Genomic DNA, 27,879 nt, shown 5'->3' with positions numbered 1-27,879 from the left:
GTTGGGGACATGGCGGGAAACGAGGAGGGGGATGGGGTCGTTAAAATAATTTATTTTTTAACTTGATTGCCTCTTGTGTTAGATTGATAATAAATAAATATTTTTGTATACATGCCAATTCAATTTATTTTAAACATGCGTCAATACTTAAAGTCAGTTTTGTTACCACCTGTTAAAAAAATTGGTTTCGCTTTACGCATAGCTTGACGTAATAATCAAAAGAATATGGTAAAATTATTCGTCAACAGTAAATTATTACCCATCATTCCCCCTATATAGATAGATATTTGAAACAGTTTAAGATGTTTTCTCCCCTAGTGCCAGAGCTGATCAAAACTAGCGGTTAAACAAAAGGCAAGAACCAAGTAATAAATAACTATGCATATTTCGTTTGCTCCAAATTAAAATAGGAAATATATACGAAGGATTATCATAGATCCTGTTGAAAAGAGGAATTTGATGAACTTGGTGTTGCTTTTCTCTGATTTTGATCAAAACACTTTTGTTTTCTAAAATCAACACCACCCCAATTCATATGGACTTTTAAATATTCGATAACTGTTGCGAAAGTCACCGCCGTTAATTATTTTATTTACATTAAAGACTTGCTAACAACTTAAAGTTTGATCAACATGAATGGCGAAAAATGGCAAACACAGTGAGCGACTCGGATTTCCCCGGCTACCTATATGACGGCCAGGTTTTTGTTTGTTGTTTGTTGACCTCTCGGAATTTTTTAATTACATAGGCGCTTCGAACGTCTTTTCATTATATTTTTTCGTTTGTTTTAATTAGAGATCGATTCACAATAAATAAGTATATTGTAAACAACAGCGGTCCATATGGAAAGTGGAGTGAAAAGCTAAATAAGAAACTAAAGCAAAATTGTTATACAGTTTGGCTACATCGTTAATGTTAATGTTAAATCTAGATATCCTTTAACATGTTTTGAATTTAATTATTGATAGAAAATAACAAAGCAATAAAGTGTCAATAAATAAAACAATTGTTATGCTGCAATAAAACACGTTTATGGACAATTTAGTAGTCAAGAAAATCGCCTACGAAAATGAATATGTGAATTATTCTAGCCACATTTCTTGCCGCCTCCTAATTTTTTCTTGATGCTTTTCTCAAATTGCTGATTTTCCGCGATATACGCAGAGGGATCATTGTCCAAAATGTTGCCGTCAAAGTGAGGAGAAGATATGCCTAATCCAAATAGGGTCACCATCAGAACAAATGTGATAAAAATCTGCAACAGAGTAAAATAATGTTTAATGTTTTTACCACTGGAACATTGACTAAAAATATAGGACAAACATTTCATAGTCATATACACTAAATACTCTTATACTCTTAATACAAGTTAAAATTAATTGTTACGTGAAGCTCATTTACTTTTAAGTAATTAAGGGTACAACATTCATTAAAATTTCCTAATATATTTTGTCTATTCCATACTCTAAAATACCCAATTATGCCCTGATCAAGAGTGTGCAAACTGTGACTTTAAGGGGTCAGCTTTTAACCACTTCAGACGTTCCCGGTACTTTGACCTAAGATTTTGTTAGTCCTAACAGCACGTTACAAGTCACGTAACAAATGTAAGAATTCGTGCTGTTTTGCAAAAATGTACCCAAAAACCAATGGTCTTAGAAAAAGTATAGTATACAATGCCAGCGATAAATCAAACTAGTAAATAAAGTGGCGTTAACAAATTTAATCGATAATACATCCGAAGATATCCGCACAAATGGAAATTTAGTCAAATGTTTTTCTTTGGATTTATAATTTATAGCCTGATTAGCCAACAGATCACATCCATCAGATAATTTCTTAATTCGTAAACGTATTGCTATTTCTTAAAATATGATCTATTGGTTTTTTTAAATAAAAAAAAAATTGTGTTAAGTTGAACTCAAAATTGTAAAGTATCAATTTGTCAATACTTTTACGATTAACAATTCCCAATTAGAAATATGACTGATTCTAACTTTATTTTTTAATATATTATGTATTATCTTTTTTTATTTTCTATTATTTTTTGTTTGATTAAAAATATAGCACACCAGGATTTATATTTAATAAGGTTAAACAGAAACAAAACTTTGGAATACAACAACAGTAATAGAACTTGAATTAAGAAATTCTTGGTCAGTTAGACACACTACTTGTTATAATGTGAAAGAATATGTTTTTACCAAATGTTAATAAAATTAAAGTTTAATACTCACAAAGTTGACTTCCGCGTTGTAAAATTTTAATTGTAACTGTTTACCTTTTATGTCGTGATATCTTGAGTCCAAAAGATAGCTTTTAGCTGAAACATTTTTTTTTGAATGACTAGAGAGAGACTAGAAAACATTTAACTGGTCTATCTGTCTGTTTTCTTAAGTCGCATGTTAGCAACGAACGAACGAAATTTGCGGAATCTACAAATCATGAATTGTCTTTACCTGTATCTATATCTAACCAAAAATCACCTGATGTGTGCATTTCCTCACCACTACCAGGATTCCTTGAAATAGAATAAAATATTTTGAATATTAATAGAACTACTTTTTGAATTTTTCTCTGATTAGCGTTGCTGTACTCGTTTGATTTTAAAATGCTCGCTGGTTGTTTTTTTCTTAAATAACTTAATACTGTCACACCAATTAAAAACTCACCATTTTTGTGTTGAACATCATTGCGTTGGTTACTACGAGATGAGTGAACTTCTCAATGAACTAAATATGAGATAGGATTTTCCTATTTATAAGAGAATCTCAAAAGCTCATAACAGGATATCCTAATTTTCCCCTTTACGGAATTCGCATTATCGGCGCCGTCCGATATTTTACACAGGGAAGAAATTATTTTAAACCAATGATCACAAGATAACAGAGTTAAATGGGCACATTTTTAGTCAATGAAGACTAAAATTTAAAACTATTAACCTCAAAAACTTAATCGACGTTTTGAATTTGTTGTACACTAACAAGTAACATGAGGTACTTCACCTATACAATAATAAACTTAATACAATATATTTCTTTCCTTTAATTTTTTTGTAACAGATTTTTTTAAAAGAATACATGTAAAAAAGTAACAAAAGTCCCAACACAGTGAAGTGCCCAAGATGACTGGAAAATATGTGCCATAACCATAAAAAATCAATTAAAATAGTTTGAATCAAAAATAATTATTTCGTTTAAACCGCATATATAATAATAACTTTCTTAAGATTTTAGTGCAAAAAACGAATGTGCAATACAAAAATTACAATCAAAATTTACTAAAATACTGTTTTGCCGGTTAACACCTATTTTACATTCAATCTCTTTGATATAAACTAAGCCAACTGATTATATCATCTGCTGCTGCTGATAAGAGAGAACTAGAAGTCATTAGCAGCAAACTATTTGCAACGTACATCTTTAATGTCTATTAAGTTTTTGTGGTATAGTTGTGATTTAATTGAAGTTTTGATCTCTGTGATGTGGCTATATTTTCAAATGTTCAACCCTCTTCTGAAATAATTTGACACTTTCATCGCGCCGCTTGACAGGTTGGGTAGTTTATAAGTTATTGTATTCCAAGAATTATAAATTTTCTAATTAAATATTAGGTGGCACCAGCTGCCACCTAATATTTAATTAGTGTTGTTAATATTATTCACTTGATGATATGTTCTAATTATTACACTTTACAAAACTTTGAATTGGGAATACGAATTTGGAATACGCCACTGCATTTAATTTACTGCTTATTGCTAATGATTTTTAACACTTTGCTTTAGATGAATGTGCATTGATAACGATTCTTTACAGATGTAATAAATAATAACTATTATTTTGCTTAAATTTGACGCAAACACAATGTACCTTTGGTTTTGTGAGGTCATGAAAGTGGTTTTTCTGTTAAAATTTCCTATAACACGTCACACAAGATTTAATTGTACATTATATTGTCTAACTAAATTGCTTTCGAGAAACAATTTTAGCAATATTGTTATTTTTGTAGTAATGATACAGCAACATGCTGTCGTACTGTATGAATGGAAGCAATTACCAGAAATAGGTACTAAAACACAGTTTATATCAATGAATTTCAAATTTAATTTTATATGAAAAACTGGCACAATGATATGTAAACGCTGAACTTATTGAAATATATTTGTATTTTTAGCCCCAATATCCGCCCCAGCCTCCTCTGTATCCCCATCCGCCGTATCCACCACCCCATCCGCCGTATCCTCTTCCATATCCACCACCGTATCCGCGTCCCCATCCGCCATATCCACCACCCCATCCTCCATATCCACCAAATCTACGGCCATATCTGTAAACAGAAAGTACATATGCTTTCTATTTCTACATCCTTTTTCCTTTTACCTTTTGTTTTTGTTTTTGTAAGCCGTCTATTTTTTTAAAGTTTTTTAGGTATATACCGCGATTTCATTTTAATGGAAACTTTTAAAAAAGTAGAAAATTATACCAAAAACAAAATCTGATCAAAAACTATATAAAACACTTGAGTCTTGTAAAAAGTAACACTCGCTACGATTTTTGCGGATTAGGGGTTTGAAGAGAATTACTTATATTCGCTAGTATATGAAGCAGTTTTCAGGTGCCATTTAAAACCAAAAAATCAAATTTTAGATCTGCACACAGAACAAAGTGGATTAATACACTTAGAGAATCAACATCTTTTCAAATCTTGGAGTTGTCTCAATGGCACCTGCCTCTATCAGCTGTAATTGTTGACTGGATTGCAATCACGCTATTTTATTGAATTAATAAATCTTTATTTATTATTAACATTATCATATTATTGAGAAAATGACTCTATAATTATTTTCTTTTTACACAGACTCAAATGTTCGTTTCTATTATAATACATTGCAATTATTTAAGGACGAAGAATAAATAAAATAGCTGATGCCAAAACTTACCCTCCCCATGCACTTTCTGCTCCCGCCAAATCGCCTTCACTTTCGCTGGGTTTTGCGTCGCTTTCTACGGGAACCGGTGGGGCATTTGCTGAGGGGACATCTTCAACGGGAATTGCGCTGCTTAACGTAACAGCGAAAATTGCCAAAAAAACTATTTCCTGAAATACGCGTTAACTAGGAACAGAGGTTGCTACAAATAAATTCATTGGGAAGCAAGATCTGATGCTATTTTATTTAAATTAACCACCCTAAATGGTATAAAAACACTGGAGGAAAAACATGAAGCTACCAAAAAAATGTCGAGAAATGTTAAGTAAAAAATTGAAATATACAAAAAATTAAAATATATCCAAAATGTCAGGAAAACTGAAAAACAAATAATATTTCTTGAACTATTCATTAATGGATTTAAATTTTCAATTCTACCTGCAGAACTGTTACCTGTAGTTAATAATATTATATTTGGATATTGTACAAAAATATACCTTAAGGGCACGAAATAACTTTATTAGCAATATATAAAATAAATGCTTGGGCGTTGAAATTTAATCTGAAAATGTTGTTTACCTTTATCATTTTCAGCAAAATGGTTGCAATCCAATAACCTGAACACTTTAAGACAGTTCTTTGAACTATTTGATGCCCCGACAGCTTCCTCTTTATATATAGGTGGTAATCCCATTCGGAAGGTTTGAGCTCTTCGGTGCCGTGTAACGAATTTGATTCATTCTTCCAATAATCAGCATAACTAAAAAAACAAAACAACGAAAGCAGTAAATTTAGAGGTCATCTTGTATACCCCTTTGCGCGCAAAAACCAGAAACAATAAAAATGTTCATTTTGTTATATTGTCGCGGAATTTGTTAAGGTCACGACCGAAAATATGTCGACTCGTTTCGCTTTACCTTAATGCCAATGACAAAAGTTACATGAAATTTAAGGAAGTGGGTGTAGAATACACAAAATTTGGTGTTTCACGAAAAATCTTCGGTTCTCAGGTATATTTAATTGGGACATTGTGGGAGAGATTTTCTGCTACTATACATCCATATTTTTGTGAATATACTAAAATATATTCTGAAATATGTCTTGGTTTCTTATAAAAATGTCTAAACAAAAATTTTTATATTATCTTTTACAATAAAATGCTAAATTTGGATATAGTGCTATACAAGTTTGATAGAAATTGGTGTTCAAAAATTAAAAAAAAACAACATGTTAATAAACAAGAACGATACGCAATAAAAATAAAGTTTTCATTTTTAGGAAGAAATTTGAAAAAATTTAGACAAATTTCAACTTATTTACATTATCAAACTATACTACATGGTTAATTTTGGATAGCAATAAATATTATTTTTTTTAAATATTTTTTTGTAAACGAATGTTTTACGTTTCTTCCCAAAATGCATCCATATCACCTAATAATCTCGAAATTCTACACGAAAGACGTTTTATACTTTTATTACATAAACTATTTTTAAAGGTTTAAATATTCAATGAAAAAAAATTGATGTATTTACCTATAAACAACAGCTTTAACCATGCCCATACTCATGCGAACTCTTTTTTTAAAAAGAATGTTGGTTTCTACGCCAGTTGTTTTAGCACAATTACAATTTAGTTCAAATTTTTCGTACAATATTTAAAATTCTTTTTGATTCATTTTGCTAACTTTTAATGTGATGCTTATATTAGAACTTTTTTTTAATTTTATCATTGAATAATTTAGAAATAAATGGAAATTACTAAAATTAATTTTAACAGCACAACCATTTTGGACCATAGTTAATTTTTTTTAGAATAACAAACTTAAATATTGAGGTTATGGAAAAACTTTTAAACAATTTTTTTGGAGGCTATAACTTTCAGCTGAGGAAAATAAAACACTAAAAGTACAGTATACGTGATTAAGGGTGTAAAGTAACGTAGTCGCTCGCACATAAAATCAAGATAAGGCTTCTAACTAACCAAAACTAATGCTGTAGAGCAACAACTGTTTTCGTTGGCGAGAAATTCGAATTCTATAAGATGCTTTTAAATACCAAAAACCTGCATTCCAAAAATTGTTAATCGTTATATCTTTTCTTGAGAATAATTTTGATTTGCCTGGCCCCATTTAAACTTTTTGTTGGTGAAGAGGTTATGTATAAAGGATCCTATGTAATAGTAAAGAAAATTACTAAATTTTTATTATTTAGAAAATACTGACACAATCATTCATTCAAAGTTAGATTTGCATATTTTGATAAATTTTATTGCACCATTAAGCGTAATGTTTCGATATCCAACATTAAATTAAAAATGAAGTCGTTATTTTCTCGAGGTTGGTAATTACAGGGTTTAAAAGAGTCACACAATTACTAAGCTGAATTCCGATTCACCTTGAAACGTACTCCTTCGCCGCAAGTAATAATGACTAGCGTATTTTTCTCGGGTACAACAACCTGGCAAAAAACCCCCAAGACCGCAGCGACATGTTTTATAGTCCTTCATTTAGCGTCCTTTGAAAAATGTGGTAGAAACACTTTTCTTCTAGGGGCAAATTGATTTTCCAATTATTGCTTTATGGCATATGCGGTATGTTTTAGCAACGATTAAAAAACGTGTTTCTAAGTTTCTAGTCATTTAATAAGCAGTATTTTGTCAGCTCAGAGGATATATGCTCTCTTTGGTTATGAAGGAGAATATTGGGCTTGGGACTGGGTTTAAAGGAAATTAATTTCTTATTTTTCCAATATTTCGGAAAATTTCCTTCGTCAGAATAAAAATAAGGATAATCTTTCGCAAACACAAACACTGCACAATGCAAACTATTTTATTTTTCTCTCACAATTCTGCAATTCCTCATATCCCAATATCCAAATATCACTTTAAATACAAATGTGACATTTCGCCCAAATTGCGAAATATATTTTATGTAGTTTCGTCTTGTCTGTTGCTGTGTTTCTATTCCTCGCACACAGCACTTGCAATTTAAGAGAAATATTAGAAAATTATGAACAAATATTGGCATGAATAAATTCACGAAACAAAACAAAAGAAAATAAAACTAAAAACTACTAAAGCTGTGAGAATAAAAAAATTAATATTTTATAAGTTATCAAGTAACAAATGAACTTTTTATATGGGACACCTTGTACATTGTTGAATAATAGGCGAGAATTGAAAATCCTTTCCAAAAGTATAGCACACTTGATATTTTATTCGATTTTTTTTTTTTTTTGAGAAAAAAGTTGTGAACTTTGTGGTAGGTCGCGGAAGGTGCTATCGCAATACAGAAAGTGATTTCGTCTGGATAGTTGCCAAATTGTGAACTGAGTTTTAGTTTAACCTTTCAAATAAAGTTGAATCAACATGGAACGCGTACTCGGTTGAATTTTTACAGGAACCACTTGCACCATGCAGTTTTTTGGTACTGTGGCACGTATGTGTTCTTTTAAAGTTCATATAATGTTAGTTCCTGTTGATTTCGTTACATATTTTTTTACCATTACAATTTTTGTGAAAATAGAATTTGAAACACTGACATTAGTTTTCGTCTATCTCCTTTGGAGAGAGAAGTTTCCCTTTAAAAGTGTACAATTTGCTCCACCTTGTACAAGAACGTCAATTATTTCTGTTAAATATTCCTTCCAAATGAATCATTCATTTGCGATAATTGCTGCATTGGTTTAAATTTTAAAGGATGTTGAACTACATAAAAAGCGAACTTTGCAAATTTATTCAATATCTGTAAAACGGGTACGAATAAATATTCCGCCCATAATGTCTTGTTTGTACAATCTCGAAACCAAATACTTGCAACGAAGTTCAGTCAGTGTGGAAGGTTCCACGAACAGTTGTTTTGGCAAATATTTGTTTAAACCGAGCTCCGCGCCCTAAATCCATCTAAAGCGAAAAAACTGCAATAGGGACATGGAACATGTCCAAGAATTTCGGGGAATTGGAAGTTTAATTTAAAATAAGCAAGTTGATACCCATCTCCGGTATGGCCGGAAGATCCATGTTCATTTTAATAAAATCCTATATTTTCATAGTTATAGTTATGCAATCTATGACGTCCACGGTAGAACAGCCTGTATGTAAAAATTAATTTTCGTTTATAATGTATAACACTAGCAACGTTTACTTGTTGAAACAGTTGGAAGTAGTTTTCTGAAGTCCTAAATGATTTAATAAAACATTAGGTTAGTTATAAACATACGCAGATTCAAATAAGGGATTTCTATTAATACTGATACGCGTTTCATTTCAAACGAAGAAAGTACTACGCACATCTTGCAGAACTTGCAATCGCATTTACTATATTTTGATACTTTTACTAGTTTGGGATTTTTATTTGCTCATTGACAGAAATAATTAACGAAGATGGTGTTGTTTACTTGGATTCATCTAAAAATAAAACAATATTTACAGCGTATAAACCATGTCTACATACGTCTTAAACTAGACTTAAGTTCTGTTTATTTAATTTTATTTTTTCTAATTTATTTAATTTAAATTAATTAAATTTAATTAATTCAATAACTTAGTTTGACAGAGTTAATGTACACATTGTTATTGTTTATTTTTTTGTATAGCCAAATTAGATTTTTTCAGTTCTCTTACTTCTTTTAATATTAATATTATCATAGATTTTCTTGAATACTTTTTCGTGTTGGCTCTAATAGCAAGAATAACACTCTCTTACTAAATTTTATAAAATCTGTGTGTAATGTTAATCAATAAGTAGATGCGTTATTGTTTGTGTAATTTACTAATTTTGTCTTTACCACATTTATAATTACCTATAACTATTAAAATCGTCTTAAACCAAATAAGTTGAATTAAAGTTATTACGATTTATTGCACACATTAGAGTATTATACCAAATTGTAACATAATCGCAAGACACTACAGCTTTCATTTTCCGAATCCTCTCCCGCCGCCTCCTCCAAATCCTGCACCTCCCAAACTTCCACCTCCTCCTCTTCCAAATCCACCACCTCCACCGAAACCACCTCCACCACCTCCGAATCCACCTCCTCCACCACGACCACTTCCAATTCCTCCTCGACCGAATCCTCCTCCTCTTCCGAGGCTGCCACCGCCTCCACCAAATCCGCCTCCACCACCGCCGCCCCCAAAACCATCTCTGCCTCCTAAACCGCCTCCTCCATGTCCTAGGCCACCGCCACCACCGAATCCACCACCTCCTGATCCTCCACCAAAACCTGCCCCAAATCCTCCACCACCTTGTGGACTTGGAGCGCTTTCAGCGTATAGAAACGTAGCCAAAAAAACGGAACAGGTCAAAACAAACGCCTAAAAATATATAGACACAATTTATATAAAATCCATTTAACAATAAGTATCACATTTATTTCTAAAGTAGAAGCGAGTTAAGATTTATAGCAAACAAAAACTATCATTATGAAAAGTGTAAACTAATCTAAACTTTCCTTGCTTAAATTAGCACCTGAAGAAAAGTAACACTAATTCCAAATTTAATAAATTTTAGCATTTATATTATTAAAATATGTTCGAAAATTTTCTGAATAAGTTGAGTGAGGAAGGTAGAATCACTACGCTCCAAACCATGAAATAACAGAGTAGCTTCGTTTGACTGTATTGTCGCAAACAGTGTGAAAATCACAAGAAATATAAAATATATAAAAAATAAAAATTAAAGGATTTAATTAATATTCCCTATTTCGACATCATTTAACTCTATGCTGCAGATATATTATCAAACTGTAAAAGAATAATTTTGCATACCTGTCTAGTTACAATCATGTTCAATATTATTAATGAGTATCACTACAACTTGCTGACGGTTACGAGGATATTAATTAGTCTGAAAATCTCAAAACTATATGGACGTGATCTAAACAGTTTTTGTTTTTATATAAAATATTATATTGTGCTAACTTGGTTTACAAATATCTCGAGGCTCTGTTAAAAGAGTTGCTATTAAGTTTGTTTAACGCAAACACAATTTTATGATTTACAAACCTTTTTGGTAGGTAATTCCGCATTAGTCAGATTTAAATTTGAATAGTGGGCTAGACTAGTCCTTTACCAATTTTCTAGATATTAGTCTAGGTATGCATTACGGTTTTCGTTGGTTTTAGTCGGCTTTTTTGGGCAATAAACCACAATGTTCATCATAACATGTTATTTAACGGTGTAAGAGTTATTTTCTTAAAGTTTTGCTACCCATTCTTGTCGCACTGCAAAATTTAGATTAGAAACATACATATTTCTAAGAATTTATCTATATTTCCTTTTCTGGTTTTACGGCAACAACCTTTAGAAAGCATAAAAATTAAAGAACCAAATATATCTGCAACCGGTACGACACCAGAGGGAAATTGATGGTTTCATACAGATTATTAGGCTTCAAGGACTTTAGATTCGGGCCGAGAAATTAAATAGTCCGGCAAAAAAATCATAAAATAGTTGTTTTCAGTAACACTAAGACAATTAATGTTAGTATTCAATAAGAACCAAAGCAAGTCAACATACCAGAGATTTCAGGAATTTTTACTAACATTTTTACAACTTTTTCAATTGTTTTCAGTTATTGATAATCTGTCTGGCATACAGAAAAAATATCCAACAAACAATTCTTGTTACTGATACAAAAATTTTTAGTGGTAAACTTTTTATAATTAAACTTTACTGCGCAACAACATACGAGAAGAATTAAAATCCTCCTTATATACGCACAAATCTATACACATAAAAGTATTGAAATCCTTGACCATCCAAACCAAGTGATTAGCTATTATTATCTTCATTAATTATCTGTGAAACACCTATGCGATAGCAGGCTTATTTGTCTGGCGATTATTAACTTTATTTTATTCTCTCTTCCACCGGACTAACAGTTTTTCCAACGCAATCGGAAGCCGTTGTGCGCAAAATCGTGAAACAATCGATTAGGCTCCTATAGGTCAACGACTATAAATTTTGTTCTCTTGTAATACAAATTCGAGTAAAAAGGTATACCTATGCATTTAATTAAATAAATTTGTAACTCTAAGTAAAAAAACTATTTTGTATGGTGCAATTTGCACTAGACCAGCATTAATTTTGACAAAAAGTGAGTTACCGGTAGATATTGGGTTATATTTTTAAAGATACGTCAACACGATGTAATGTAATGATAACAAGCGTTTAAAATACTAGCCACACTGAATAAACGTTTATTTAATTTTAGCAAGCTTAACTAGTGGCCGCATTTGTATTATTAAATAAGTGATTGTTTAGGTTTGCCGCACACTCAGTAACTTCATTAAAATTACTTTTGATGGAATCAATATTATTTCTTCAATATCGAATGTTGTTCAATGTATTGATTCCACGAAGTAATAATATTCTTAGCAATAATACACACTGGATCCCTTGTCAACTTTGTGACAACTAAGAGCTTAAAATTGATTTAATTGAATTTGCCAAAAAGAACAGTATTATAAACAATTATTTGAAAGTAGATGCACTGAGTATAGTTTATTCCGACAGGGTCCTCAAAAGCGAGCCGTACTTACCAGCTAGTGATACAAGGTGCAGTACATATTCCTACCAAAATTAGTTTTTTACCTAGAAGTCAATTTGAATAAAAGTCGTAATAAAATTTAAACAAAAGTAGTGAGAATGGCGTCAAATTATAATCTTAAATCTACTTTTGAGGGCACTGGTTCGCAATTGGTCGCTGTAATTTCAGGTAAGTGTCTAAGTAAAGTAAGTATATTTAGAAGTATATATCTGAAGAAGAACAAGGGGTAATGTAGCCCCACTTTATGGAATGTTGTAATATATATATATATATATATATATATATATATATATATATATATATATATATATATATATATATATATATATATATATATATATATATATATATATATTACATTTTCAAGAGAAAATTAATTATTTGTATTTATATTTACTGTTGTTTCTTGTATAATTGTGACAATTTTTTCCACTTTCACTACTACTCAATCAATTATTCAAGTTCTGCTATACGTTCTTAATGAACACCCTGTATAAAAGTAAATGGAGCAGGAAAAAAAGTTATCAGACTGTTGTATTTTTTTAAATTTAAAAATTATATTTTTTTTTTATTTTATTTAAGGATAATGTGGATTTTTGAGAAATAATAATTTACTTTATTTTTGAATTAATTAATAAGTCATAGTTAATATGTGTTAGTTAAAATGTATAAATTTATTTAAACAATTTTATATAAAATAACATATAAAAAGCACGATACAAATCTGTAGACAAATATTTGCAAAAAAAAAACGCCATGCCTTGAGACCTTCTAAATATTTGATTTAGTAAATTCTGTTATTCTAGCACAAGGATAAATTGAAAACATATATCAGTAGATATAATTATAATAAGTATATAAGTATAATAATAATTTTTCCACTCTTTCCTCTAAAATGCCCAAAAAATAATGATGATAGAAAAACAATAGGATGACACACGTTGATGAATTTTGTCAGTCCCTAGTTTATTGAACGTAACCAAAATGCGGTTTACAAAACTTGTTGTATAATATCCTATTAAACTGCAGCCCTGTAGGTTCTTGACCCGTTCAAGTTTTCGTCGCAAATTTTCATAACAAATTATTGCAGGAACATTGATTGCCATATCGGATGGGATGCACTATGGATGGACCTCGCCAATCATCCCGATATTATTGGACGAGGCTAAACGACCTTTCGAAACGACTCTCCATGAATGTGAATGGTTAGAAACCGTATTAATGGCGGGAGCATTTTGCGGATTGCCGTTGACGATTTACTTCGTTGACAAAATCGGAAGGAAGAACTCAATGTTGCTTGCGTCATTCGTCTCGCTGGTCGTATGGATTGTGATTGGGATCGCGAAAAATATGACATACTTGTATGTTGCCAGGTTCTTCGCTGGTATGGCGGGTGATATGGCTTTCGTAGCTGCCCCCATGTACATAGCGGAAATATCTCATCCGAAAATACGAGGGTTTTTGTCTAGTATTATTTACCTGATGATGTTGTTCGGTATTATATTAATATACACCGTAGCACCGTTTGTGCCTTATTACGCACCAAGCATACTAGGAGGTAGCTTGGTTTCCATCGAACTCGTAACTTTTATTTTTATGCCCGAATCGCCGTATTATTTGATATTTAAAAATCAATCCGAAAAGGCTCAATCGTCGCTAAAGAGGCTACGGAATAATGTGAGGCCCGAGGAAATTGAAAAAGAACTCGAGGAAATATCCCAGGGAGTACGACGGCAAAAGTCGGAGAAGGGGAGGCCCCAGGATCTTCTTCTAGTACCGAGCAACAGAAAAGGCCTAATTATCATGACGGTGTTAAATGGGTTCCAGCATTTGAGCGGCATCAGTGTCCTGCTGATGAACTTGCACTTAATTCTAAATGAAGCAGGATCCACGTACATAGACACTTCATATGCGGCTATTATTTTCTCATGTCTAATGTTCCTCGCAGCTGGAAGTGCATCTCTAGTAATGGACAAATACGGTAGGAAAGTTCTTCTCACAATTTCCGCAACCTTAGCTGGATTCTCGTTGCTGGTCATCGCAGTTTATTTCAACTTATTGACAAGTGGTCGAAACGTTGCAAACGTTAGTTGGGTCCCTGTCGTCGCTGTGATGTTTTATGCTGCCGTATTCAAGTTCGGTTTGGGAATAGTTCCTATCGTTGTCACTTCTGAAATATTTCCAACAAACGTAAAGGCTGTGGGCATGACCATAGCGGATTCGATGTACGTAATCTTTTCCATCTTGTCCTTGGAGATTTATACCTCCCTTCATGCGGCTTACGGTAATCACATTCCATTCTATGTGTTTTCTGGATGTAGCTTTTTCGTGGTACTTTTTACGATATTTTTTGTGCCCGAAACCAAAGGGAAAACGTTGGAAGAAATTCAGCATCTGCTTAGGGGCAAAAAGGAAAACGGAGAACAACAAACGACGGAAGTGGAGGCATAAAATTCAAACGACACACACGACACAACGCACACTATATATATCCTACTCGAGGGATCACGTGATTAAATAGAAATCAAAGTGTATTTTTTTAATAAATGTGGATTGGGAAACTGTGTTTTATTGTTAGATTTGTAGTATACAGAATGATCACTATTAAAGTTCTAACTATTGGGAAATTTTATGTCCATTCGTATTTTCGTATTATTAAATAAATCAAAAGAATCGTTGATCTATAGTGATCTTTTAAAAAATGCGAAAGGAAATTCCTGTCCTTAAAAAATTGTGCAAAGATTTTTGTAATATCCAGTGATTAGTACAGGCGGGAAAAATATATTGAAGTTGTTATTATATTTGTCACAGTTATTCACTTTTAAGTAGCTTATCTAACCGCCATTTCAGTCGCCATCCGTGACTAAAGTGGCAAGCGACCGTGAGTAACGAAGCTTAAGTTTTAAAGAGATACTTATGATATGCTTGATCCCTGTATAATTGAGTATTTTAGTGTTGAATAATATTTAGTTTCTGTCATTCAAAATAATGGTGTGAAGTACCTTAAACACTGAACATGTAAAATAAAATTTTTACTAATTCTATAAAAAAGGTTCGTTTTATTTATTCCCTAAGATCAGATTAGTGGATAAAATAAACAAATTTAAACATTAAAAACGAATTTTGTTTTGTTACGTATTATTGATTGATATATCGCTTATAATGCATATCGCTGGAAATCGCCGGGCGGCCAACGTAACAATTACATAGATCAATTGTTTTTGTTGCCGAAATTATTTACAATTTAAAGTTTAATATTCGACACCGACAGGAATGCACAAGAATGCAACAAATATGTTTTTGAAACTTTTTATTAACTAATGTTACAGCCAAGGAATTTCTAAAAATACGATTTTACAGTACGTGATTATTTGATATGTTTGATTTCAATATTATTTGCCCCATCCAAATCCAGGTCGTCCGAAACCACCTCCTCTGCCAAATCCACCGCCAAAACCACCTCCGCGACCAAATCCACCACCAAAACCACCGCCAAATCCTCCACCAAATCCGCGACCTCCAAATCCACCTCGGCCGAACCCTCCACCGAATCCTCTACCACCCCATTGAGGTTCTGCTTGGACCATGTCGCAAAGTGTCATGATGGAAACAAATACTATAACTAACAAAATCTGAAACATTAAAAATATATTTAAATTAATTAAAATTTATTAGAAATGCACTAAAAGAAACAACAGAACATCTTTGTACACACAGAGCTACTATATAAGGACTCAATGGACTAAAGCATTAAAACAAAACTAACCAAAAGTATTTATATCAAAACTTACATAAGACTCTTTGCTCCTGTTATTAACAACTCATTCCAAAATTGAAATTTGTTTTTAACTTTTACATTTAATTATAAATTTTCTTCAGAAAATTATTAAATTATATATATCAAGACCATTTTTATTTTGTAAAAAATCTATTACAAGACTAATTGAAAATTAGAAATTATTAAGAAAATAATTGAAAATAAAAAGACTCGATAATAATAAAAAACTCAAACTTACTTGAAAATATTTCGACATCTTGAAATTTTGAGAAACAAATTTGATCAGTAATTTTAACCAAAAGCTCATTCGAAACTACCGAACGATACTTAATACAGCCATTATATAGGTACAGGATCCGAGTAGTCAAAATAACCTGCGGCAAAGGAGGATATCAAAATACTACTGCGGAGATTCCATAAAAAACTGTCAAAATTGTTATAAGAATTCTCGTCATCAGCGTTGCTCTTCAATAATTATAGACAAAAAATAATAACCGGTAATCTAATGACCGCTCTTCATTTTTTTTAAGACCGCCTTATTTGAATTGGAATTTTATTTCGCGTATAATCGATCCCTGATTAAAAGTTTATTGCCACTTCTGCAAGATATCGAATTTATTTTTGAAACTAATGGAATGTTTCCTTTAATCGCCTTATTTTCATTTAAATTCTAGTGCTGGTCCCATAGATACTTCGTTAGAGTAAAAAATCAGTCCCGTTTGTAATAACGTCTGGTTGCAATGGTCGCTGCAAAATTTCGTTTACATAAAATTCAGTGACGTGGTCAGATTTTCTACTCTTATTTAGGTATAAATTATGCATTTGCTTGTTTTGATTTACATTAGTTGATATTTGAAAGTAAAGGCGAACAATTTTTAAATATTTCCAGAAACTTTTATCAATCTTCACAATAGACAGAATACAGAGTTTTGTAGGATTCAGAGCCAATAAAATGAATTGGATTTGTTGACACTATAATGGATTAGTAAATCTAAGTTTTTATGTTTTGCAACATGGGTTACATCTTAATCTTAAGAAGAATATACTGTACTAAACAAGTTTCATTAAAATTTGTAGTGATTTTTATTGAAAATTTCCCTTTCTAGGAATGCTTTTGTCAATTTCTTTAAATATCACTACGATTTATTAATATCTCAGATCATCATGTCAGTTGCAGACTCCTAAAATTCTATCATATTCTGCATTTCTTGTCACATTTATATTTGCATTTGCGAGGCGATTTGTATATTTGGGTAATGTGAACAAAAACACAATCTACATAGTTTTAATTTTATTTACATAGATCATTTTCCATAGAATGTTCCTGCCCCAATGACACCAATTCCGATCAATCCGAATCCTCCAGAACAGAAACCTCTAAACGGTCCTCCCCATCTACGCGGACAACATCCATATCCTCTCCATCCAGGTCTCCTCAGAAAGTAGGGAGGGGGTGGCGGTGGCGGATATCCATATTCATAACCAAAATGTGGTTTTGGAGTCGACATTCCTATACCCGCCAACGTAACTACGACTGCCACAATTAGAATACACTACAAAGATTGAAGTTAGTCTCCCTCACCAGAGTACATAACTCGAATTGTTCAGTTCCATAAATCTCCGACTTAATTATTAAAAAGTTGTAGTTTGCGGTGGAGCAGAATATTATGTTGATGTGAACATTGGAACCAAAAGGTAAATTCGATCAGAAACTTAGTTAAAAACCACAATTATACCACTAACTTTTTCCAGCTTATATTTTTTGATTGAAAATGAGAATTCCATAAAATATTTTGTATCTTTATTTTTTAAATATTGCAAAGTTAATCGAAATCAAAATTTGTCGTTACAGATTATGTCCAAGTTCTTACAAGCTTTAAGAAGTTATATTTTACTTTTGACTTAACTTCTGGATTGCTGAGTCGAACTTACTGACGTTTCAGTCAAGCTCTGAAGAAGGATGATTAGCGAAAAAAGTATTACAGTAGCCTATGGAAGTTTCTTTGAACAATTAAGTATTATTTTAATTTTATTGCTTGGACAACCTATTTTGGAGTAGTTCCAAATAACTATATAATAGCCGTTAATAAATTTGATATCGGAGTGTAATTTTAAGCGACGATTTTGTAATCCATAACGTTCAAATCACCACTCGGGAAAATGGTAGATAAGAAATATTTTATTGTACAACCAAAAATATAGTGCATTAATTGCTTTGACGTTTTAAGTATTTTACAGTACCTTAACCGCAGACCTTCGCAGGACCGTGGTAAAAACCATTAGAACAGATGTTTATTCGGGATTAAGTAGGTCTTGCCTGAGATGGACCGTAACGATTCTCGATAGTTCAAAGGGTAAGGATAAGTACCTGTACTCTATTTATCTTACAGTTAAGTTTGAATCCCGATTGAGGTGATTTGATCTGGGCGCTTATTAGAAATAACACTGCACCAAAATTTAGTAATAGTACCATAAACGTAATTTGGCAAGAGGTAGCTAAAATATCAGTATAAAGCTGATATAATTGTGAAAAACGAGTAATAAAAGAAAAAATATTTATCGGGAACGATTAGTGGCGGAGTTGATCATTGAACTAGGCGACAGTAGCGATAATGACGATTTTTTAAGTGGCTCATACTTTAGTATTATCATATTTAATATTTTGTATATTAATAATGACACTTTGTAGAAATGTAATGAAATAGAACGTAATAAATTGTTATTTTGTACTAATTTTTTTATCTACATGTTTCAAGAATTGCTCGGCGAAAAAGATTGAAAACATACTTATATCCCGCTTGTTAGTTTATTTAGATAATTTCCTAGGATGGTCCTGGATGGTTGCGGGTAAGGATCTGCTCGGCAAGGTGTTCTATAAAGAGCTGTGGTTTTGGAGTAATAAACAGTAGAAAAAGTTAATCACTGGTTGTAAAAACACAATATTTCAGGTCCAAGTATAACAGTACTCACTCGATTTGTACTCGTCATCATCCTGTTGTCTTAAATTCCACTATTTTCACATCGTTAAACAACTTTCGAATCGGGGTCTCTGATATATCCCCGGAATCAATGTATACTAAATTTTTCAATAAGGATAGCAGCAAATATATTTAACATATATCTTCAACAAAATACGTCGTCATTTGTTCTAATTTTATATGCAAATTTGAACAATTCGTTAAAAGTTTTTCAGACCTATTGTGGATACCTCAGCGGTATTTCCCAAAATCATATTTATTATTTTATGTTAATGATAGGTAAACATCTAACGTAAACAAGTTGGATTACATTTTTAAAAAAGTCCATGGTGTTGACAATTTAGTTATAGAAAATTCCGAATTGTTGGGAGATATTAAACCCTGACAATATTATTTAATAACTCTAAGTTTGAAACTACCAAATCAAAATGGGAGATAAATATATTGAATAATTGATTGAATAGTCGCGTCAGTGCCAATTTATTATAGATATTTGAAATTGAAGTCTGATGTTGAGACTACACATTAGTATCCTGATAAATCAAAAATATGTTTAGAAAAAATTGTGATGTGATTGGCCGTTGATTATTAGTTGAAAATAAAATGAAAATAAAATTAAAGCTTTTCCAAAGCGTCAATTAATAAAACGAACTTTGCCTGCCTTATAAGTTGATTATACTCTTAATGACACCGAAAAGGTACAATCAGTATGCCTGCCACCGGGTTAATAATAGATTGATTATACGTAAATTCCCATAAAAAAAAACGAAACTGGTTTGTGTACGAAAGTTCACAGACAAGTTCAAGGGAAGTTATATTATTTTTATTTATTACATCCTTGTCCTTTATCACAATTTTTTAAAGATGCAATATGTAGGTAGCATGAACCAAAAAAAATGAAATTTTTGTGGTACAAATCCCTTTATAGAATTTAGTGTAACGCAAAACATAGGATGCTTCACGACAAGTGCCCCATCAAAAGTGTGGAGAACGAAAAAGTATTTTTTAAGCTTAGCCAGATCTGCTCCAAACCAACTGCAATTTTGGAATTTCGAATATCTGAGTACAGAATGAAATCCAACAAACTATTTTAAGTTTTAACCATAAGTCAGAAAGAAATGTTTTTTCTCCAATCCAAAAAATATACAATTATATTAAAATTTTAATAAAGGTCAAAACTAATAATTTCTTTTCAAATACAAGGTACACAATCCACTTTATTATACCAGTCATAGTATTTCTTAAAAAAAGAAACCGTTTTTAAAATCAAGCGAGTTTAACCAGGACTTCTACGTTGTTAAATTTAAATAATCTCATATTTGAATTCGGGTTTATAAAAACACTTTGGATTCGTATTTTGGAAGGCCTTTAGGAGCCGGAAGAAGCAGCATTAAATTGTTTTTCATCTTCAAAACAACAACAAAAATCGAACGACTATCATAAAAACTTTTAAATACTTAAATATTCAAAATTCGGGAGAGCGTTTTTAAAAACATTTACTACACAGAAAGCGAAATAAAGTTTTATTCGAACTGGCCGTTACAAAGGTTGGAATAATTAAGAGCGTATTTTACAATATTACAATCGAATAAATAGGGCTTTTAATGCGGTGTCAGCAATGCGTTATCTTCGCTTAGCTTTGCTCTTCGTCTGCAGTTTGGGACATATAACTAAATTAAGGATTTTTTTATATTATTCCATTTTCACTGACGGCCAGAAATATTAAAACGTATTTATAGTTACTTTTCATTTCAACTAATACCCAAAAAAATACAAAAGTTTTTAGAAACAAATAGGTTAACAAAAGTTACTTAGAATCTTTATTAAAATAAATCAAACCAAATCATTTGCTGCATTTTATGAGATATTTCTAAAATATCTATTAATATGTTATATATTTCTGTTATACTATATTTGAAAACATTTCCTTATTACTTTCCAGAATTTTTATTATGACACTCGACCCCACAAGATGTCAGAAAAAAGTGCACATGAAAAATGATTTCTCATCGTCACTATAGCGTCAGTTCTTTTTGATATTTTCACCAGTAGACAATTAGTTCGGATAATAATACTTGAAAAAAATAAGAAATTTTTCGTATCTAAGTTTATACAGAACTATATCCTTGGATATTTTATTTCGTTAACTGCAGTAATTTAATTCAAGTTGAAAACTGAGCTTTATAAACCTGACCTCGCCACATTTCCTTGAATTCTATACCGCTCGTTATACGGGGGCTTCATAATGCAGTTTTTGGTAAACCAAAACAGGTGAAACTGAGGTTCGCTGCGTCTTCCAGAATATTCAATATTTTTGGTTTTGCTAATAATGCTGTTTGTTTTTGTTGTATAATAAAACAAAATTACGAACATTGAAGAAGTCACTGATTATTTACAATTAATTATATGTAATTGTATACAGTAATTATAAATACAGTATACTGATGTTAAGATGTACAAACGTTGAGAACATAATTAACTTTTTGTAATTTTTTTTATGCGGAAGTACATATTGTCATTCGAGTTCTCGTTTCGACTGCTGTAAGGAGGTTATTATATCTTACTACACCTTATTAGAGTGTTTTGGAAAATCAATAGGGTGAAGAACGTCCCAAATCTTCCAGCAGCAGAATTTTGTTCATTTTGTTACTGTTGCTCAATAATTTCAGTTGTCGCCCCTTGTATAAAATGGAAGCTCCTTCTCATAATATATAAATAATCGCATTTGAATTAATATCCATTTCTTTTAGCTAAGAAATAAAGTAATTCGTCTCGCACGATATAAGTGATTGATAAATAGTTACGATGGTAATGTTTAAATTATGTCAAGTAAGTAATACTGTAGTATTTGATTCTATTCATAAAAATGATTTAATTTCCATTTGTGTTAGTAATTAAGTGTAAGTGTAATATGTAACTTTAATTAAAAATTGTTACTATGAAAATAAATTTATAAATATAATAATATTTTCTGCTTTTAGTTTGCTATTCTATACGCAGGTGCATGTCCATATTTAAAAAATTTAACCACTACTACTACCATCATTTCTACCCTCTTCTACAAGCAATGGATCATATAAAATATTCCTTTACAATTTAGTACTTCATAAACTACTCTTACAGATATTCATCGTTGTTAGCGCAGCTCATCTAGCAGTCATAGAATCTGAGCCAATTCCACAGGGTTACGGAGCTGGATTTGGAGTCCAAGGTGGGTATGGGGGGCAAGGAGGTCAGTCGGGCGGGTTATTTGGACAGGGAGGAGGTGCCGGAGGACAAAGTAGTTTTGGAGGACCAGGAGGCAATTTTGGTGGGCAGAGTGGTTTTGGAACACCAGGAAATGGTTTCCGTGGGGTTCCCGGAAATTTTGGAACACCCGGAGGATACGGCGGACAAGGAGGATTTGGAAAATAGATGACATTTTGAAATGATTACTTCGGGAAAATAAATAACCAATTTTTGAATGTTTGTATTGACTTCGCACCCTCCCCCTAATAATTTTTTCACCGGCCAGCAATGGATTTTGTTTTTTAAATGTGATCGAAGTCCTTGAAATGTTTCAATATGTTATCAAGTTATTAACGCTTATTTATTCCCCAGCCGTATATAATACGTAAAAATCTCGAATAATCATTTTTACTGTGGAAGCTTATGTAGTTGTAGGCGTTCGAAAAATGCGGATACTTATTTATGTACGTAAGTTTCACATTGTATTGCCAACTTAACACGATGTTTCAGTTTTTTTTTAAATTTACTTACCTAATTCTAATGTTACTATTACATAAATTCATAGCAATTAGGTTAAGCTTTTCGAAACAAGTGCAAAGAGGCAAGTTTTCTCTTAGTTAAGACTAAGCAAGTCTTTAGCAATTGGAAAGGGCTTATGGATTGAAATTTTTGAATTAAGGGCATTCGGACATACAACGTTAAATTAAAACAATGCATGTAATAATTCAGATTCAGAAACAATGTATGCTAAACTATTTTCAAAAAGTTCATCAGAACTTCATAACATTGTATATACTTTATGCAAGTTATTTGTGACCAATAATAGTTTCGTTGGTTCATCCTATTAATTTAGTCATAATGTCACTTTGGGCTCACAATGGTTGTTTTTCAAAATCTTAAGGAATGTTCAAGCAAATCTTTCATTTTTTTCATTGGCATGGTGTGGGCTCCTTTGGAGGGTGATTTTAAGTAATCATTTTCAAAAATTCTTTTTTATTATTTTTTTGTGGCAAGCTGATTGCGCTAAACAGATACCATCTTATAATTTTTTCATTTATAGAGCATTTTGGCAATATTCCTTCAATTAATTGTCACTGAAGACACGGTTACTTGCTTCATGAAGCTGGACAATCAGGTACATTCCCATTTCGCTCAGTTGTCCTTACCACCATTGCATTTCAAGCAGTCGAAGAGAAGACGATTTAATGGAAAAAGATACTTAATAACCGGAATAAGTGCAGGTGCAGGTAGATAAGGTGGGTAACTTAGCAATGAAATTTGTTTATTATATACTTAAAGGACACTCAACTGAAACAATTTTATTAATCAAATTTGGTGGACTTTGGGATATAATATTATATTTAAATTGGTATGCTAGTATATAGCATGTATATTTAAGGGCTTTGTTGCAATGTTGAATACGTTCTAGATTATGCGACTCTGGTATTTCCACTCCTGTCTCCTCCCCTGTTACTGTCACCTCTTCCGCTTGGGCTGCCACCAGCTCGGTTGCTGCTACCACCACGATTATTACCTCCAGGGCCATCCCTCGATGGGATAGCTAAGAGTCCTTGGAGCGCGACCGCCACAAAAAATAATAGCAGCTGCCGAAAAAGGTAATCATTACTCAACGTTGTCTACAGAAGCATTTTCAAATTTCAACTACCCAAGTAACCAAAACCAATTTTTTTAATATTTGAAAATTCAGTTCACTTAACGCTTGAGGTAGCGAAAACAGAAAACAATTGACGGTAGCGTTTCAGCGCCAATCAATAATGAATAATGGAATGAATAATGGAATTCTTCGGACGTCTTTTTTGTGAATGGTATTGTTACTAAAAAAAATAAAGGATTTAGAATGAAAGATTTCCTACGCAGCATTCAAAATTATTTCCGGATGCAATACAAAGTTTAAAGGCTCACTTAACAAGTATTTTAAAAGCAACAATTTGTAATAAATTTATTGTTCATAAAATATAATCCTATATGAATAATCCAAAAGTATTGAGGACAATTCATTTTAAGTACATTCTAACCATTTAACTTGAAACTGCTTATTATGGCACGGATAAATTTAGTTATGAAAACACATCACTCGTTTTTGTTTACCAGGTCATAACAAATTTAATCTTTTTTTAATCTTTAAAAATTAATTTATATGTATAAAAATCAAAACGTCTGTTGGTATTACAGCTTCAAACATCAACGATGGTTCAACGCTTTGAAAAATGTTTTGTAATTATTAAGTAAAAACAAGAAATTTCCACAATAAATTTTGTCATCCTGGTTTAAAGAAACAAAAGTTTATAATAATACATAGCAATCTCACTACATACCCAAAACTTCATGGTGTCTCTTAAGTTGAACGTTGATATGTTGTTAACGCAGATAATTTAACACTGATATAAACATAACTTATCGCGTGTATTTATATAAAATGTCACCAAAGGGGAATCACATTATTGTTGTGGTATAATAAAATCATTTTATTTATTGCAATTCGCAAGTTCCAAACTACAGTCATAATAAAACCAAAACAAATATTTGATTGTATCTCGCGTAATTCAAACTGAAAATATAAATTAAAAGTTTTCATTTATGATAGAAGCGAAATCACTTTTTGGCCCACTAAAAGTAATATTCTAAGAGGCAACCCAGAAGTTTAATGAATTCATTCAATCCTAAAGAAGGTGAGTTGACGAATTGCTCGCACACTGCTCTTGGACGTGATAGGAAAGTTAATAGAAATGGGAACATTTCTAGATAACATACTTTTTCCCAATTACGACTTGCAAAATAATTTTTGTTCATTGGTCGTTACGGTCCTTTGACTTCGAATAAACATGTACCGCACCTTATAAACTAACTAATCAAATCTACTTCCATTGAATAGACATGAGTAAAACATCCTTTCCGAAAATTTTGAGTATATAAGTATATAAATTTTATCAAATGTAAATAATTTAAAGAAATCAATAATTTAAAAGACACATTCTCATATATGTAGATTTGATTTTTGTACCTTGTTTCCAATAAGTAAAATGAGGATGACATCAGCCAAGCTGAGAATAAACAACAATTAAGGGATGGATTTTGCTCTTTTGGAAATACAATCCAGAAAAAACGTTGTTCGGAGAAATAACATAAGACGGCAGCAATAGAGTCAATAAAATATCTAGTCTACATTAAATTGGTTAAGATACATTTAAGACAATTATAACAACTCAAGTAAAGCGGATTAAATTTTTTTCAATTTTTCCATTAATTACAGGTTCGACCAGTACTCAAAAGGGAGGACACTGCTAGTAATTTTTTATTGGTGGTTAAATTGCAGATGCTGCCTCAAAACTGATGCCAAACATCGGCTAAGTTATACAACTTATTTGTTATATCAGTCATCGAACGAGATAAGGTGTGTTTTAAACCATATTTCAAATTTGGTGGATTCGCAAGATCTACTAACAAGCTTAGCAATTAAATTGTTTCAATGCCTGTTATATCTAAATATAAATTATGTTTAAGATATCTGCTTCACAGCAGATGTACTATAGAAAATAAAATAAATTACCTTTGATTTAATTCAATCTCTTTGATGTAATCTTTCCCTTTCCCTGTAAGCAAATAAAAAATTTACTACCAAGATTGTTGAGTCGGAAATTATAGCACATACCTTAAAGTTTATGATTTTACATTATTACAATACTTATTTATATTTACATTATTAATTTCACGAACGAAATTTTCACTACAGGGACACTGGTACGGCAGCCCTATAATTCAGTTAAAAAATGAAGAAACATTGCTAAATTATGGCAGTGCTGCCAGAATTATTCCACAAAAAAATAATTTTCACCTTTTGCTCAAAGCCGAGTTTGAAATATTTTCATCTGATGGGCAAAAATTGATGAGAACATACATAATTACGATTTTTAACAGTTACGTCTTTATTCCTGATATCACTTCTTTGGTTAAATTGATGGTTAACTTCCATGCTTCCACTCAATCTGTTTCAATCTGCTTTGACTGGCTTTTCGGTAATAAATATGGTCTAATATCGAGTGCATTTCTCTGGATGAAAAAAGAAATGAATTTCACTGATAAATGAGATAGAAAACTTTAAAACATGGTGTAACAATTATTGCGGTTTAAATTAGATCAAGCTTTGGTTTTGTAGAATTGCCAGTAACAATATCAAAGAAATTTTGAGGTATCAAAAGTAAGGCGCACATGTGTGTACGTACGTTTACAAAATACTATACGAATATCATCATATATTGGATTAATAATTGGATCATAATTTGGATCAAGGTTTTGACATATATATATATATATATATATATATATATATATATATATATATATATATATATATATATATATATATATATATATATATATATATATATATATATATATATATATATATATATAAATATATATATATATATATATATATATATATATATATATATATATATATATATATATATATATATATATATATATATATATATATATATATATATATATATATATATATATATATATATATATATATATATATATATATATATATATATATATATATATATATATATATATATATATATATATATATATATATATATATATATATATATATATATATATATATATATATATATATATATATATATATATATATATATATATATATATATATATATATATATATATATATATATATATATATATATATATTTAATAGAGTCGAGTGGTCCACACAATCAAACCGTTTAGTAAGATCGCAGAATGTTGCACTCGTAAAGTTGCCTTCTTCTTGTCTTTTGACTATAGCTTTAACCAGTTTGGTGATAGTAGAGTCGGTTGATCTACCCTCCCTAAATCCGTATTGCTGACCAAAGTAAAGATCGAAATTCTCAAAATGTTTGTTAATTTGGTTAGTTTTTTAACACTGATTCAATGATTTTTTATATAAAGCGTACCATAGAAATAGATTTAAAGTTGTTTGCAGTAACTTTTCCACCTTTATATATGAGAAAAAATTTTGATATTTTTGAAATATTTCGGTACACTCCCTCCTTTATTATCAAATGAGTAAGAGGGTATATTAAAATATTTCTTAATTATATTTTCTTATTTGTGTAAAAGTTGTTGTAGCTTTTAATATTTATTGTAAGATGTGCATTGGGGTAATCATGGTTTAGCTATTTCGTCAGGACACGATTATTTATTATTAATTGAAGTTTTGGGGTGAACCATTTTTGTTTCTTAATTACGTTTGTATTAATTATTACTTCTTTTATGGGAAGGCAAATCGCAAACGGTGTCGGTCGATTAGAGATTCAAATTTTTGATTTAGAGACAATTTGACATCACAGGCAAAAGACCTATTTGTGGGAAAAATTTTAAC

The 27,879-nt window shown here is 31.2% G+C and overlaps 5 protein-coding genes and 2 long non-coding RNA genes across 8 annotated transcripts; 3 read left to right on the top strand and 4 right to left on the bottom strand.

The window, feature by feature from the left end:
- Positions 1-1,006: 1,006 nt before the first annotated feature.
- Positions 1,007-2,858, bottom strand: LOC132695801 (uncharacterized). Its single transcript, XR_009617884.1, has 2 exons — positions 2,673-2,858; positions 1,007-1,255 (listed from the first exon to the last, which is right to left on the bottom strand). It is a non-coding gene; the product is annotated as an uncharacterized LOC132695801 (long non-coding RNA).
- Positions 2,859-4,125: 1,267 nt separating this feature from the next.
- On the bottom strand, positions 4,126-5,661 carry LOC132707967 (keratin-associated protein 19-2-like). The gene is made up of 3 exons (XM_060680007.1): positions 5,507-5,661; positions 4,940-5,097; positions 4,126-4,326 (listed from the first exon to the last, which is right to left on the bottom strand). Exons 1-3 carry the CDS (start codon positions 5,513-5,515, stop codon positions 4,170-4,172), a joined length of 324 nt encoding a protein of 107 aa, XP_060535990.1. The 5' UTR covers positions 5,516-5,661; the 3' UTR covers positions 4,126-4,169.
- A 3,335-nt stretch (positions 5,662-8,996) lies between these two features.
- Positions 8,997-10,250, top strand: LOC132699395 (uncharacterized). The gene is made up of 2 exons (XM_060666109.1): positions 8,997-9,020; positions 9,801-10,250. The coding sequence occupies exons 1-2, from the start codon at positions 8,997-8,999 to the stop codon at positions 10,248-10,250; spliced, it is 474 nt and encodes a 157-aa protein (XP_060522092.1).
- Positions 10,251-11,846: 1,596 nt separating this feature from the next.
- LOC132699329 (facilitated trehalose transporter Tret1-like) lies at positions 11,847-15,043 on the top strand. 2 transcript variants are annotated; one of them, XM_060665991.1, is made up of 3 exons: positions 11,847-11,929; positions 12,449-12,650; positions 13,573-15,043. In XM_060665991.1, the coding sequence occupies exons 2-3, from the start codon at positions 12,581-12,583 to the stop codon at positions 14,931-14,933; spliced, it is 1,431 nt and encodes a 476-aa protein (XP_060521974.1). In that variant the 5' UTR covers positions 11,847-11,929; positions 12,449-12,580; the 3' UTR covers positions 14,934-15,043. The 2 variants fall into 2 exon arrangements, with proteins under 2 accessions (XP_060521974.1, XP_060521963.1); XM_060665980.1 differs by having other exon boundaries at positions 11,869-12,029.
- Positions 15,044-15,810: 767 nt separating this feature from the next.
- On the bottom strand, positions 15,811-16,559 carry LOC132708228 (uncharacterized). The gene is made up of 2 exons (XM_060680404.1): positions 16,499-16,559; positions 15,811-16,114 (listed from the first exon to the last, which is right to left on the bottom strand). The coding sequence occupies exons 1-2, from the start codon at positions 16,514-16,516 to the stop codon at positions 15,875-15,877; spliced, it is 258 nt and encodes an 85-aa protein (XP_060536387.1). The 5' UTR covers positions 16,517-16,559; the 3' UTR covers positions 15,811-15,874.
- Positions 16,560-21,977: 5,418 nt separating this feature from the next.
- On the top strand, positions 21,978-22,688 carry LOC132708154 (keratin, type II cytoskeletal 3-like). The gene is made up of 2 exons (XM_060680291.1): positions 21,978-22,067; positions 22,362-22,688. Exons 1-2 carry the CDS (start codon positions 22,044-22,046, stop codon positions 22,650-22,652), a joined length of 315 nt encoding a protein of 104 aa, XP_060536274.1. The 5' UTR covers positions 21,978-22,043; the 3' UTR covers positions 22,653-22,688.
- Positions 22,689-23,765: 1,077 nt separating this feature from the next.
- On the bottom strand, positions 23,766-25,954 carry LOC132703032 (uncharacterized). The gene is made up of 2 exons (XR_009619010.1): positions 24,803-25,954; positions 23,766-24,070 (listed from the first exon to the last, which is right to left on the bottom strand). It is a non-coding gene; the product is annotated as an uncharacterized LOC132703032 (long non-coding RNA).
- Between the last annotated feature and the right edge of the window lie 1,925 nt (positions 25,955-27,879).

The sequence above is a fragment of the Cylas formicarius genome, unplaced genomic scaffold (genome assembly GCF_029955315.1).
Source record: "Cylas formicarius isolate icCylForm1 unplaced genomic scaffold, icCylForm1.1 PGA_scaffold_10__41_contigs__length_53128322, whole genome shotgun sequence".
Classification (NCBI taxonomy): Eukaryota; Metazoa; Arthropoda; class Insecta; order Coleoptera; family Brentidae; genus Cylas; species Cylas formicarius.
This window is presented reverse-complemented; position numbering and strand designations above follow the sequence as displayed.